The sequence below is a fragment of the Rhinolophus ferrumequinum genome, chromosome 4, assembly GCF_004115265.2.
Source record: "Rhinolophus ferrumequinum isolate MPI-CBG mRhiFer1 chromosome 4, mRhiFer1_v1.p, whole genome shotgun sequence".
NCBI lineage: Eukaryota > Metazoa > Chordata > Mammalia > Chiroptera > Rhinolophidae > Rhinolophus > Rhinolophus ferrumequinum.
In genome coordinates, this window is record NC_046287.1 from 78,561,047 (window position 1) to 78,574,947 (window position 13,901).

Below are 13,901 nucleotides of genomic sequence, written 5' to 3' on the forward strand. Positions count from 1 at the left end.
TGTATTTTAAAAACAGGAAGGTGGAAAAGGAACTGTTTTATGATGAAAAGAGGCTATTTTCCACTTGCCATATTTAGGACACAACAGAGATACATTGTGCCATTGAAAGGACACTAATGCACCATTGTGGGAAGGAATAATCATATTCTTTCAAATTGTGGGCTTAATTCTTCCACCCTTACATTAAGCTGAATGCAAAGTTCTGATGTTTTATTTACTCTACTAGCATAGTAAGAATTTCTGCATTTGTGAAAATTACTTAAAGTTCATATTAACACTTCACTAGCTGGCTGGCTTGAGTTTTAGGAACAATGTGACATACTTATAGCCTGGCATTAGTTATACTCTTTCTCTTCCTAGCTAATATTGTAAAAAAGCTGACAACATATTATTTTGCACCTGGTTTCACTCTCAAGTGCCTTGGACCTAAACTTCTCAATAAAAGGCTCTGATGAACTTGGCAAGAATTGAAAGGAGTGTTTTTCATCTTTATTTCTGTAAATGGTAGATCCAGTCAATTGAGCTTTACAACCTCCTGTATACTGGATTTTGGTGGAAATTAAGGTCTTAGATGGTTTTTTAAAAGATGTAAATCAATGAGGTGTTCCAAACTGAAAAAGATGTTATACAACATATTAGTAGAGGAACACAATGACAGGCTTTTAATAAAACAATATAATACAAAATTGACATACAATTTAACTGGCTTTTATTCAAATATCATGTCTCTCTATAAGTTTTTAAAAAAACAATTTGAATTGACTTGAAATGAGAAATGAGGTTTAAAGAAGCAAATGAGAAATCCTAGGGATGGGTATATTCATATTTTAACAATCTGTCATGGCATATAACATTTTAATTCAAATTAACAGATTCAAAAATTTCCTTGGGATAATGATCATAGTTTCTCTCAGACACAGAGCACCTACACAGTAAATTATTTTTAGAGACGGAAAAAGACTAGCTAGGAAACCACTAAGTTCATAGTGAGAAATAAATATAAGACAGTAAGAAAGGAAAGAATCGGGTTTATCAAGCCTAGAAATCAGGCGTATTTCAGTGGCACCTCAGTGATCATAGCTGAATACAAATAACCAGCATTTTCTTATACATTGATCACAGTTGATAAAAATGACAGTGGCTTTAACTCTCCATTTTTTTTTCTGAACACAGCTGCCTCTAAAGCCAGTGGAACTTAACAATAAACTGAGTAGGAATATACTTAATTTATAATAATTATTGGGACCCAAGTTATACCACAGGAGGAGACTATAGGGAGAATTTGTACACAAATAACCATCATAGTATAAAATTCATTATCATGTGACTCTATAGTATGTAAAACAGAGTCTAAAGAACACCTAATTCTCATCCTCATAGGCTATGTGTCAATCACCTGAAAGGAATGATATATGTTAAACCCAGATATAGTCATCCACAAAACAATTGCCTACATTCAGAATTGATTTTTAGAAGTCCTAAAAAAAATGGCTCCTTTTCCAAAGTGTAGAATACATGCAACATTTCCCCAAACAATACAACTATCACTGAAATTTACCTCTCAGTAGTACGGCTACCGTGTGATTTTAAGCTCTCACGCAGCTTTAGGCCGTGTTTCTCTTTTTAGAGAGGATAAATTACAGCATGAAGGATAGGACAGAGCAAAATGGGGACTTAATACCTAATGTCAATAGTGAAAGTTGTTTATGTCTACACTTATTCCCATTCTTAGGAGTAAAGAGAGATGTCCAGGGAAATAAATTATCAATATGATGAGAGTACATTTATCAAGATGGTCCTGGGGACTCTGATTTTACTGAAGGTCACACAGCAAATCAGATGCAAAAGTTATGTGAAGATTTGAATCCAAACTTTCTAGAGGATTTGTCTGATCTGAGGATATAATTCTAAGGGGGCTCTTGAGACATGATGCGACTTGTGCAGGCAGGTGAACAAAGATAAGCGACGATGGGATGCTACAAACTTAAACGTGCAAGGTACTTCACAAAAGTGTCAACATTAAAACACCTCTGAAGCTTTATAGGATATGGGTGGCCAAAGTTACTAGAAATTAAGAGTAATTCAAAAACTTTAACATGTATTGTTTAAGAATAAAATATGATAGAAACAAAGTCAAACTTACTAAAATTTCAAATTCAGACCACTCTCTCACTCAACAGATTATTAACACTGAGTGAAAGATTAATTTAGTTTAAAGTTCAGATATGCCATTGCTTGCAATGCTGGCTTCAACTAATATAAAACCATGACTTCATGTCCTGGTGTGCTGAAACTGGTATATGAAAAGAAAAACAAATGAATACAAAAGAACAATTTACTTAGTGAAGAGAAAAACTACTGAAAGGATAAATGAATTAAAATAGCACAGTAGCTACTGTGTTTCCCCGAAAATAAGACCTAGCCGTACAATCAGCTCTAATGTGTCTTTTGGAGCAAAAATTAATATAAGACCCAGTCTTATTTTACTATAAGACCAGGCCTTATATGATATAATATAATATATAATATAATATAATATAATATAATATAACATAACATAATATAATACAATACCGGGTAATATAATATAATATAATGTAATACCTGGTCTTATATTAATTTTTGCTCCAAAAGACTCATTAGAGCTGATTGTCCGGCTAGGTCTTATTTTTGGGGAAATACGGTAGCTACCATTTCCGTAAACAACATACCACCCACTATCCAAGCACTAAACAAAAATCAAACACCAGCAAATATTCTTAAACTGACTAGCAAAATAGACATTATTTTTGTGATAGCTTAAAAAAAATTGAAATTGAGTAGAGAGAGCATTGACAACCTAACAAAATAGGGCCTCCATCATTCAGAAAGGTCAGAGAAACTAGTTTTGCATTTTTAGAGATTAAGTGACCTCATTTAAAAAAATACCAATTCTGAGGGGATTACAGAGGATAAAGTACTGTATATAAAACTGTTAACTGAATAAATTAGACTAAAATGAAAAAGATAATATTGAGAGGCCCCAAATGGATACTTAAGTTATCTCAAAGGAAGAAACAGATGTCTAAAAATCAGCCTGGTTTTCAGAACATGAGTGATACTCTATGAAGTCTGAAGGGAGCTGTCCACGGTTCTCGTAGGAATTGCCATTCTCTCTGTCATGTCAAATTACTTAGGGTCACTGGGACTGTAGAGCAGGAAGGATCTTAAGAAGTTCTCTTTTTTTTTGGACTCTTCATGAGAAGTTTTTTTAGCCCGTTTGGATTTCCACTGCCGACCAAGTCAGTTTAGCAGAATTTCCTTCCACTCAACACAATGACTGCTGATTCCTGATGACCCACCCTCCATTGTGCATGACAGATGGAAGCGTCTACGTCCACACTGTTAGTATGTCAGGAAGAGGAGGGAAGTAGTATGCATCCTGTATGCATTCCTGCTTTTCTGTTGGCTAATTCCTCTCCATATAGACAAGACTCAGTCACAGTCACAGCCAACTTTGTATTAATTTCAGACCAAATCCTCTAGCAACAACAACAGTAACAATGCACCACCAAAATGTTGTTTACTTTGTACCAGATACTGCTCTAAGTGCTCTGCCATATGTTTCAAGTCACTTAATACTCTCAGCCACTCTATGAGGTAGGTACTATTTTCATTCCCACTTCATAGGTTAAGGACACGGAGGAAGAGGGAGCTTAAATGATTTCTCCAAAATCACACAGCTATCAAGTAACCGAGCTTAGGACAGAGGCAGATCAGGTTTTGTGGGTTCTGAAATTATATAATCTGGGGGGTGGGGGGCTCTTTAAGAAAAACAATACCAAATAATGAATAAGAAATTAGGTACAAAAGTGAATAATTATTTAGAATGAGAAAAAAAATCACAATTATAATTTTTAAGCTGATAAACACCACAGATATCAGAATGATGTATACATTTTTTAATTAAGTGCCTGACATGTCTTTAAAGAATAATTTCCAATATGTTTGGGCCTATATTTACTATTTGATTTCCTCTTTTGTTAGACAATGATTTTGTAATATTTTCTATGGAGGGAATAGAAAAACAACTTGGGCTTTATTCGATGTGACTGTTTAATATGGTTTTCATTATTGATATGTTAGAAAAGTTTTCATTTGACTTCAAAATTTATTAGTAATGTCATGTACTTATTGACATTACTGTTAAATTTGGGAAGACTGTTATTGTGTAATAAACTAATTTTAAATACTCTTTGAATTGATGACATTCATTAACCCTTTTGTTGTGATGTCATATTATGAGTTTTATGTTACCTCTGTCAATATCAGCACTTCATGTTGTATAAGAATTCTTTTCTTGGCATGGTCGCATGATTCAGAGATACACTGGGATGCATAACAGATGTGACTTCACATCCTGATGAACTAAATTTTGTAATACCACTACAGGTTTGTGCCCTAAAAATACAGGAATCCTGATAAATTCCTCAGAAAATATTCATCAAAAAGAGAAAATCATGGTGTTTATAATTGTGTAAGTCCCATTATCAAGTATCTTTGATAGCAGAAAACTTCTGTTTTAATCATACATTTTATAACACATCTAATTACAAGAAGAATTTTCTACAGATTTACTTCTGTTTCCTTACATTTCAAACCTTATTTCTCCTCCACTATCTATTTACTTCTAATGCAGGGCTCCAAGGGACAAATTCAGTTCTTCATATAATCTCTGACCCTGTACTTTCATGTCATTAGGTGAATCAGTGGGTGGTAGGAATATTCCTGGATGGCTAGCAATAACAACCACATACAGCAATGATTTCACACCTCATAAATATATCCAATTAAATCTAAACTAAATGTACCCGCAGCTCAAATTCCCCTTAGCTATTCAGCTAAGGGGAATAGCCACAGTCACTCCAGCCGCCATCCTACACAAGGAAAAGTGTGCTGGAGTGGAAGGAAACAAAGACATTAACTGATTTGCAAATTTTATATTAACATACAACTATATAAACCTATGGTCCCTTTTGGAGATCTTAGAATGGGCCTGTGCAAATGAGGGGTCCTGATGTTTAAGCTTCACCAGTTTCACAGTAAATATATCAAAAGCCCATCAGGGACCTAGGGATGTGGCACTAGAGACCCCTGTCTTAACTATTACATTACATCAACAGATGTGAAAACAAATTATCTCCCAGAACAATCATTTGCAGGTGTGAGTGCTACCCGATGTTCACCTGTTAGGAGGGAACTCTAAAGTTTGAATAAAAGGTAAAAAGATAGTTTTGGAACTTCCATAATATATATTATAATATTATGAATATGATTCCCAATTTGGGAACATTACAAAAGTTACAAAAAATATTGACTTTGTAATCTAAGTGATCAGAGTAAGTAATCTATGTATCAGAGTGGTCATTTTTTTCCCTCAAAATTGTCACCTATTTTTTAATTTAACAGCTAACATGTTATTCTTCACCATTATCCTGAGAAAAGAATTCGAATAACAAATCTAAGCATGTCCACTCTGGTATAGTTTTGATCTTTCTCTCTTTTACCCCTGTATCATTTAGTAAATAACTCCCCAGCTGTGTGTATTTCATTTTTAGTTTCTAATCTCCAGCATCCCACAGCCCAGAGCAACCATGGTATTTAATAGAGGTATGCTGAGCACTATATGTCTATGTTTTGTCTGAACAAACAAAGCATGTCTTTGTGATCATTAATGATCTTGTTTCCCAATGTACGAAAGAATTAGAATAAAAACAAATAGCTGGTCTTTTGTAGCTTAAAAGAATTAGGATTTCCCCTAGGCCAAATTTCCATTTGAATTGTCTGAAAGTACATGAAAATCAATGTAGCTCGATAAACAACTCTTACGTTTGAGACATTGAAGAAAAATATCACAATAGACTCTACCTTTCTTTCATCACCATTATTTTAAAAAGCAAACCTCTCTAACCCAAACTCAAACATATTAACTTCTTGTTAAGCCATATCCACTCTGAGACTAGGTTACAGTTTTTAAAAATGAAATAGAAATTCCATTAACTCTTTAAGGTAAATCTGTTGGACAGAAATTTTGTGTTAGTTTTTTTTTTTTTTTTAATTTCAGCATCCAAAATATTGTCTGGTTTGCTGTTTGTCTCTTTTATACTTAACAGCAAATTAGAAACTCTATTTGCTAGGCACTTTAATAAATGATTTACATTCTAGTATTTCATTTGATTTTAACAGCCCTATGAGGTACATAATATTCATATATGAGGAAACACACGCAGAGAGGTTAAATGACTTACCAAGGTCACGTACTATATAAATGACTCAAATTCTAAAAGCTCTTAAATAGTAGAATATTCTGCTTTAAAATCTCATGATAAATATTAAAACCATTTTATATTTGAAAAAAAACACACAACTGAGGTTAAGAACAGTCAATACATAAGTTATAGTGAACAAATCAAAGAATTGATCTGAAAACATAAACTTTTAAAAAATTTCAAAGCCCATGTATTTTTTCCATTGTTATGCTATCAAAAGAAATAGTATTCAAACATCACAGATGAGACAATAATTGCTTAATGGATAAAGAAATGATTAGATGAAATAAAAAGTAACTGAGGGGGGCCAGCCTGGTGGCTCAGGCTGTTAGAGCTCCATGCTCCTAACTCTGAAGGCTGACGGTTCGATTCTCACATGGGCCAGTGGGCTCTCAACCACAAGGTTGCCAGTTCAATTTTTCAAGTCCTGCAAGGGATGGTGGGCTCTGCCCCCTGCAACTAGCAATGGCAACTGGACCTGGAGCTGAGTCCACAACTAAGATTGAAAGGACAACAACTTGACTTGGAAAAAAGTCCTGGAAGTACACACTGTTCCCCAATAAAGTCCTGTTCCCCTTCCCCAATTAAATCTTTAAAAAAGAAAAAGAAAAAGAAAAAAAAATTAACAGGCATGCAAGGAAACATAAAAATAAAAGCTGAATGAATTTGAGAATAAAAAGGGAACTCCATGCTTAAATCTAACATTTTTCCAAATAAAGCAGAAATGATCAACAAATTCCATAATTGCAAGAGACCTTAAGGGGTACTTCAGATAGGAACACAACCTAAGAGACTTAAGGGATGGAAAGAAGTTAAAAAGGACACCCTTCCTAAAAACACTCCTCAAACTAACACGCGCGCGCACACACACACACACACACACACACACACAAACTCCCCAATGTTTCACACTTAAATAATGATGGTATTGTTAAAGCTTATCGGAATGGAGATTCAAAAATTTCTTGGGTTCTTGGGATTTAAATATGTTTTTCAACCCGAGGTTCTTCATTATATCTAACCAACATTTAAACAACATTTAAACAATTAAGCCCATTTTCTCCATTTCTGTTTGTGAGGAAATGGAAAATGCCAATCAGCCTTCAGAAGACCATTTTTCCCTCTACGGAGCTGTGGCCTTTTTTACGTTCATAATCATCCTCCACGGTAGGTAACAATCAAAAGTGTTATTCAAAATCAGTGCCTCCCTCTCTTCAGTTCACAATCTCACCTACAGCCTCCAATACTCTCAGAAACAAACGGATGGCTGTTGGGACAAATTTTTTCAGCAATTGCTACAAAGACTAGTTCTCGGGGAAGCTACAGGTTAGTAATATTCAAAATTTGGTACTTAGGATTTATCATTGCCCAGGATGTTCAGTTAATTGAACTTAAAGCTATGGATTCTGCCTACAAACATCTGTTCAGCCGAGGCTGGCATGATATTTGCATCGCTTCTACAGCCAATCAGCTCCAGCCACACGCCAATCAGCAGTTTTCCCCTCTTTTCCTAAGCAAGAAGAAAAGAGACAAACCAACTGAGTTGCCTTTACATGATTTTAGATTCTAGTTACAGTTAAATTCATTAATGGTGAAGTTACGGAATTAGGCCAAGACAAGTATCATCTAGTTTGCATATTTGACCTTGATCCACGTCAACTCTCACAATATACATAACTGTTTAAGCTAGAGCTAGTACTATTAAAATATGTTAGTAATAATTGCTGGTCCTTATTTGATGTGGGGTCAATCATATAATTTCTCTTCCTGAAAGGGTCCAACCATCATAAATGTTTTCTTGGGGAGGAAGGGAGAAATATTTATTTTAATCATAGTATTGTTAAAAGTAGATTTCCCTGTATTTTCTATCTAAAAATGAAATACTAGTCAAAGTGTAACCCAGGAAAGAGGAAGAACTTGGGACACGTGATTCATAAGGAGAGGAAAATATGAACACACTAATATCAGGATGAAATCTTTTCAGGTAGATAGGGTGTTTATTGAGTACTCCAAATTCATAACCCATTTTCCTACCACAATGCCTACGGTTTTATGCAAGCATGAACAGTTCTGACGACAGTAAGATGACTAATGAAGAATATTCTTTGCTTTCTATTGGGAACTTCTGTTTGCTTCTAACTGTTTAATTTCTCCTCCATCTCTCTTTCAATTAACCTCCCTGTTTGTATTCAATGAGATGGCACATAATATGCAAAAAGAAAAAAAAATCTTGCTGATTTATGAGTATTCCTTCATAAAGTGGCAGCTTCTTTCAGCCAGATGCCTAAGCGCTGAAACTGAGGGGAAACGCATGCACAGTAACGATCCTGAATGAGAAAACATACTCGAGTTTCCTGGGTTGTTTAATCAGTGGCTCACAGAGGCCTCTGTTAAAATGGCCCTGAGGCATCGCTGTGGACATATTACATACACAGGCAGTAAGTACACACAGGAAAAGCAATGGGATCTTTGCATACCAAAATTTGGAATAATAGCACTAATAGTGTACAAGAGAAAAACAATGATTTAAAGGTTCTCTACATCTTTTAAAAGGCTCACTTCTAGGATTTATTTTTAAATAAAGCAGGTCCTTTATTTACACATTGTTAGTCTATGCAGTAGAAAAACAACAAAATAAAATGAAACAACAGAAATGGAATTGTTAACAACCACAGCAAGATATGTTACATTATGACAAAAATCCTGTTTGTTGTCAGACAACCGAAAAGTTGTTCCAGAAACTCTCAACTGTGAGAAACTAACTTTGTAATATTGCCAAGGTCAGTGAGGACAACAATACAATGATTTGTTTAGTAACTGTTAGCTGGCAAGTTGAATCTGCCCATGGATAATTTTATAGTATACTTCCTGGTTTTCCAAGCTCTATATCCATGTGTTTGTTGTACTTCCTAGGATACATGTAGCCAAACTTTCCCTCCAGCTGGAATCAATTCACTCCTTCTGACTGAATATGGGGATGGTAGGGTCATAAAACAAGAGGGAGCATGATCATATTTTTCCTGCCCTACTCTGGTATATGGGCATTCTGGGATTTGGCCATGCAGCTGTTTGGTCACAGGGGTATTACACTGTTTTCTGTAAGTCCACAGAAAGATACAAATTGTAGTTGTCAACTTTTTTTCTGCTTTAATGTATTTCGCATGCACAACAGGCAGCCATTGCCCTAGGAAGCCTCTCTTAGAGAGAAAAGGAGGGGGGGGAACCCTATCGGGATGGTGGGGACGAGCGCTCTCCAAGGACTGTGACTATGTGCACTTACTTGCACTTGACCTCACGAGAACCACACATCTCCCCAGGTGTAGGCAGTAAGTTCACAGTCAATAAGTGAGATCCTACGTATGTTTCACACCTTGAAAGTTAACATCTTTAGGAGTTTGCAGGGCTGGCCCTTCGCTGACATCTGGAAAGTTGGATGTCCCCTACACTGATAAGGTTATGTTGCCCACCTGAGGCACCAAATACCTGCTTTTCTTCTGAGAGCGGGGGATTTTGGTGGTTGTGGCTGACAGAGGCTACCTCTTTGAGTAGTTCCAATAAAAACCTTTAACCCCGAGTCTCCAGTGGGCTTCCCGGGGCAGAAACACTGTACACATGTTGACGCATTTCACTGCTAGAGAAAGGAGCAAACTTCATGTGACCTTTCCTGGTGGGAGAGAAAGAAGATAGGAAGCCTGTATGTGGGCTTCTCCAGACACAATCTGATGGGTCTTTCCCCTTCCTGACTCCTACTACAGCCGTGAGCACAATGACCCCGAGCCCTGTGAACCCTTCTAGTGGGTCATCGGTAGGCGCGGTAGTGGGATCCTTGAAACAAATATCAGGAATGTCAGTAAGATTAGATACAAGTTTTGTAAAGATACAATTGTGACAATTTACAAGATGTATGTCATCTCAATTTTCCCAGGATAAAATTCCTGGCGAACCAATTCCTGTAAGCAAAAAAGTGAAGTACGTAATGCAGATGCATTGCAAGAAGCAAACTTTTAAGGTATTGAGACTCCCCCGAACACCTGTATCTCATTTTACCCTACAAGCAAACAAGGTGGAGAAACGTCATACCTCAACTTATGAAATTTTTGTAGGACTGTGCCATGCATAATTAATATGGTACACTTTCACTGAAGAGAGGTAGAAATTTATTACAGTTGACCCTTGAACAATGCATGTCTTAGGGGTACTGAGTTCTGCACAACTGAAAATCTGCACATGCAGATTCCCTTAAACTTAAGTTGCTTCTCGGTATCTTCGGAGGATTGGTTCTAGGACCCTCCACAGATAGCAAAATCTGTGGATGTTCAAGTCCCCTATATACAAGGCATAGAGCAATATACACCACAGATTGAAAAGAGTACAGGTATTTATTGAAAAAAATCCACATATAAGTTACCTGCACAGTTCAAATCTGTGTTGTTCAAGAGTCAACTGTACTTACTTTCGTTGTATTTTAATTAAATGTTTTATTTTTAGTGACGCAAATGATAAAAGCAAAGGCACTGAATACCTTGAAAATATGGTACTAATGTATGTTCTGGATACTTCTGTATCCATGCTAAATACCACTTATGTACGAACACTTCGATCTTAAACACTATTTGATTGTTTTATGTAACCTACAGACATTCATGAACATCATATTTTAAGAATTGCTAGGCATATAAATTTGTTTCAGAATAGCTAGGCTTGTGCATTTTATTCTACTTAATTTCTTATGGTACTACAAAATAAAGTTATCAAAAGTTAAACCTCTTTTTTAGAGACCCAACCATATCGACAAGTGCAAAGAGGTATGATTCTGGAATCTATAGAGGCCAAAACCACATATTGGACTCTTTCTTTTTTTAAGTAAAAAATATTGCTGTTATGCAATGGCACTATGAAACACTAAAAAGCAATACTCAATGAAAGCTTCTATAGAAGCAAGAAATGAATCATCTTCATGTGCATCAGTTTTTGTGGCCACCACAAAAAAGAAATGAATAAAAAGCTCTTGCATCTTGGACTTATTACAGTGGTTCTAAAAATAACTAAATTGCCATTGTAAAATAACCCTACTTAAAAAGTAACTCCTGCTTAAGAAAGATGAGTTAAAATTAATGACAAGAAATCAGCTTTTCCAAGTAGAAACATAGCAAACACTTTGAGCTCTTTTACTGTGTTTGGGGGATAGATACAGAAGGGCCGGTCGCCTACCGATAGTACAGTGCTCTCCATTCCATCCCTGGCTGCATTCACACTTGCCATCCTTGCAGGTCCCGTGTTCAGCACAGCGAGGGTGGCAGGCTCTCTGGTTACATGCTGGGCCTGTCCAGCCTTCTTCACAGCGACAAGTTCCCCCCATGCAAACACCATGTGAGCCACAGTCCACGGAACATATTTCTATATTGAAAAAAGAGAAAGTGGAAAAGGAGAGAAGAGTGGTGGGGAGTGAGAAGGGAAATTAATAAACACTGTTATATCTGAAACTCAGATTTGTGAAGGTGAAAAATCCAATCACTGAAAATGAATCATAAGTATTCATATACTAAATCCATTTCAGCACTGACTACTAGGAATACAAATGGTGGAAGTTTCCTTTTTTTTTCCACTTATTTTTTTATGCTGTCATAATTGTGCATAAAATACACGTGACAATTTTGTTATAATTTCCTATATTATATGTATGTGTGTATACACATACACACACTGGTTACTAACAAAACAGAACACATGATTCATAATGAGAGGAAAATATATATACACACACATATATATGTATCTGAGAGTATCTTTGGGCAGCCAAGAGCACATGCACACATACACACCCTACATCAAATTAATATAAAATAATGCAATATTTCAGTGCCTAAGACATCTAAGAGGAGTTGGGTTTCACCCATAAGGCAAGAATTGAAAAGGGATTATTTATAATCCTACAATTTCAATTTTTAAAATATTCAGAAACATTCTTTAAAAAGGACCTATTATCTACATTAGCTTGCTTCTGAAACACGTACATCGTGGTTAAATAAAAGAAATTGTGTTTTTTCTATTCAGTAAATTTGTCTTGTTGACAGATACAAGTTGCTCAGCAAAACCTTAGTGGAAAACCAGTTTAATCATATAATTACTGACACTGTCATTTGAAAAACAAGGTTTTATTCAATTACTAGAATTACGGAAAGGAGAACACGTGATTACAGGACTTCAAAAGGTATAACAAAAGGTTAGGTCTTTAAAAAGAATTCAGGTGTCAGCAGTAATTGTTTTTTTTTTTTTCCTTAAAAGCTTTATTTAACTAGGTTCACTTGAGAGAGAGAGAGAGGCAGAGAGAGAAAGAACTTTGAAGGTTATTTTATTTTTTACGCTGTACATATAAAATAAAATTAACTATCTCCTTTTTCTAAGATTGTAAGACTATTGTTTAGTTTTGGTTTTCTTGCAATACAAATGCCTAACATTAAAACCCTGAGGTCATTTCTAACACACAGAAAATGGACTACAGAGTTATTTTTAAATTAAAAAATAGTAACTGTTTATGTAGTCACATGTCCCCATTTTCCCTATTCATTGCCCAGATAGCATTTCTTAGACACCATAATTCTCTGTCTCACATTGCTGCAGAATTTTAAACAGCCTATCAAGGAACTATGAGAGTTATAACATTTCTTATAAACAACAGGCAGGACTATTAACTGGAAGAGAGTGGTGTGTGTATTTCATGCCACATTTTCTATCTCGTTTGAATTAAATTTTTGATTAAGAGATCTAAGATGGTGTGATTAACTTCAGAGGAATAGAACATCAACTCTGCTCCAGAACAGAGATTTCTTTCTGAGGTACCCTTTTTATTCAAGCTAATCAATTTTTCATTAGGGTGAAGGTGTTTATCAGCGTTTAGCACACTAGCTTTGAGCAAGGTGCGTCGAACTTTGTAATGAACTTATTAATTAGAGTTAATTTAATTGAAGTGGAATTGAAGGGCTAATTAATGGACAAACTGCTGATGAAGATAGAGGGAAATCCTGTTACTTTCAAACCTATAAACTTTCTGATGGAAAGAATTCATTTCTTTTCTTTTAGCATCTTAACCAAATGTTTCTTCAGGTGTAAAATCTACTCTTAATGAATTTAGATATCTGAAGGTCATTTCTACAATAACAGGAGAGGTAGCTGGTGTATTGCTTTAAAATTCAGTTAGTTAGAAATTCAGCATTATACTGCTGGTAAACTTTTAGTCACAGATGTAAATTAACAACGTTTGTGTAAACTTTAAATGAGAACTGTGCAACATGCAGATAAATTTGAAGCATATAAAAATCCAGATATTTTCACAGGATGTATATGAGTATTTGAGATCTTTACTAACGATTTTGAGTAACTTTTCTTTTTTGCAGCTAATAACAAAGTGTATTCAGTGCTTACTTTCTTCCAAAAAAGCATACTATACTCATTATTCAATTCTCTCTATACCGTGTTTTCCCTGAAAATAAGACCTAGCCAGACCATCAGCTCTAATGAATATTTTGGATCAAAATTTAATATAAGATCTGGTATTATATTATATTAATTATATTATGTTGTAAATTATAAAAA

The 13,901-nt window shown here is 35.3% G+C and overlaps 1 protein-coding gene across 8 annotated transcripts in view; it reads right to left on the reverse strand.

Moving 5' to 3' along the window:
• The window catches only part of TENM3 (teneurin transmembrane protein 3), a 586,180-nt gene that overhangs the window by 91,041 nt on the left and 481,238 nt on the right, over positions 1-13,901 (reverse strand). For all 8 annotated transcript variants that reach the window (XM_033104318.1, XM_033104317.1, XM_033104313.1 and 5 more), the window contains one exon: positions 11,520-11,705. In XM_033104318.1, the coding sequence (XP_032960209.1) occupies positions 11,520-11,705 (186 nt within the window). The remainder of the gene's footprint in view (positions 1-11,519; positions 11,706-13,901) is intronic.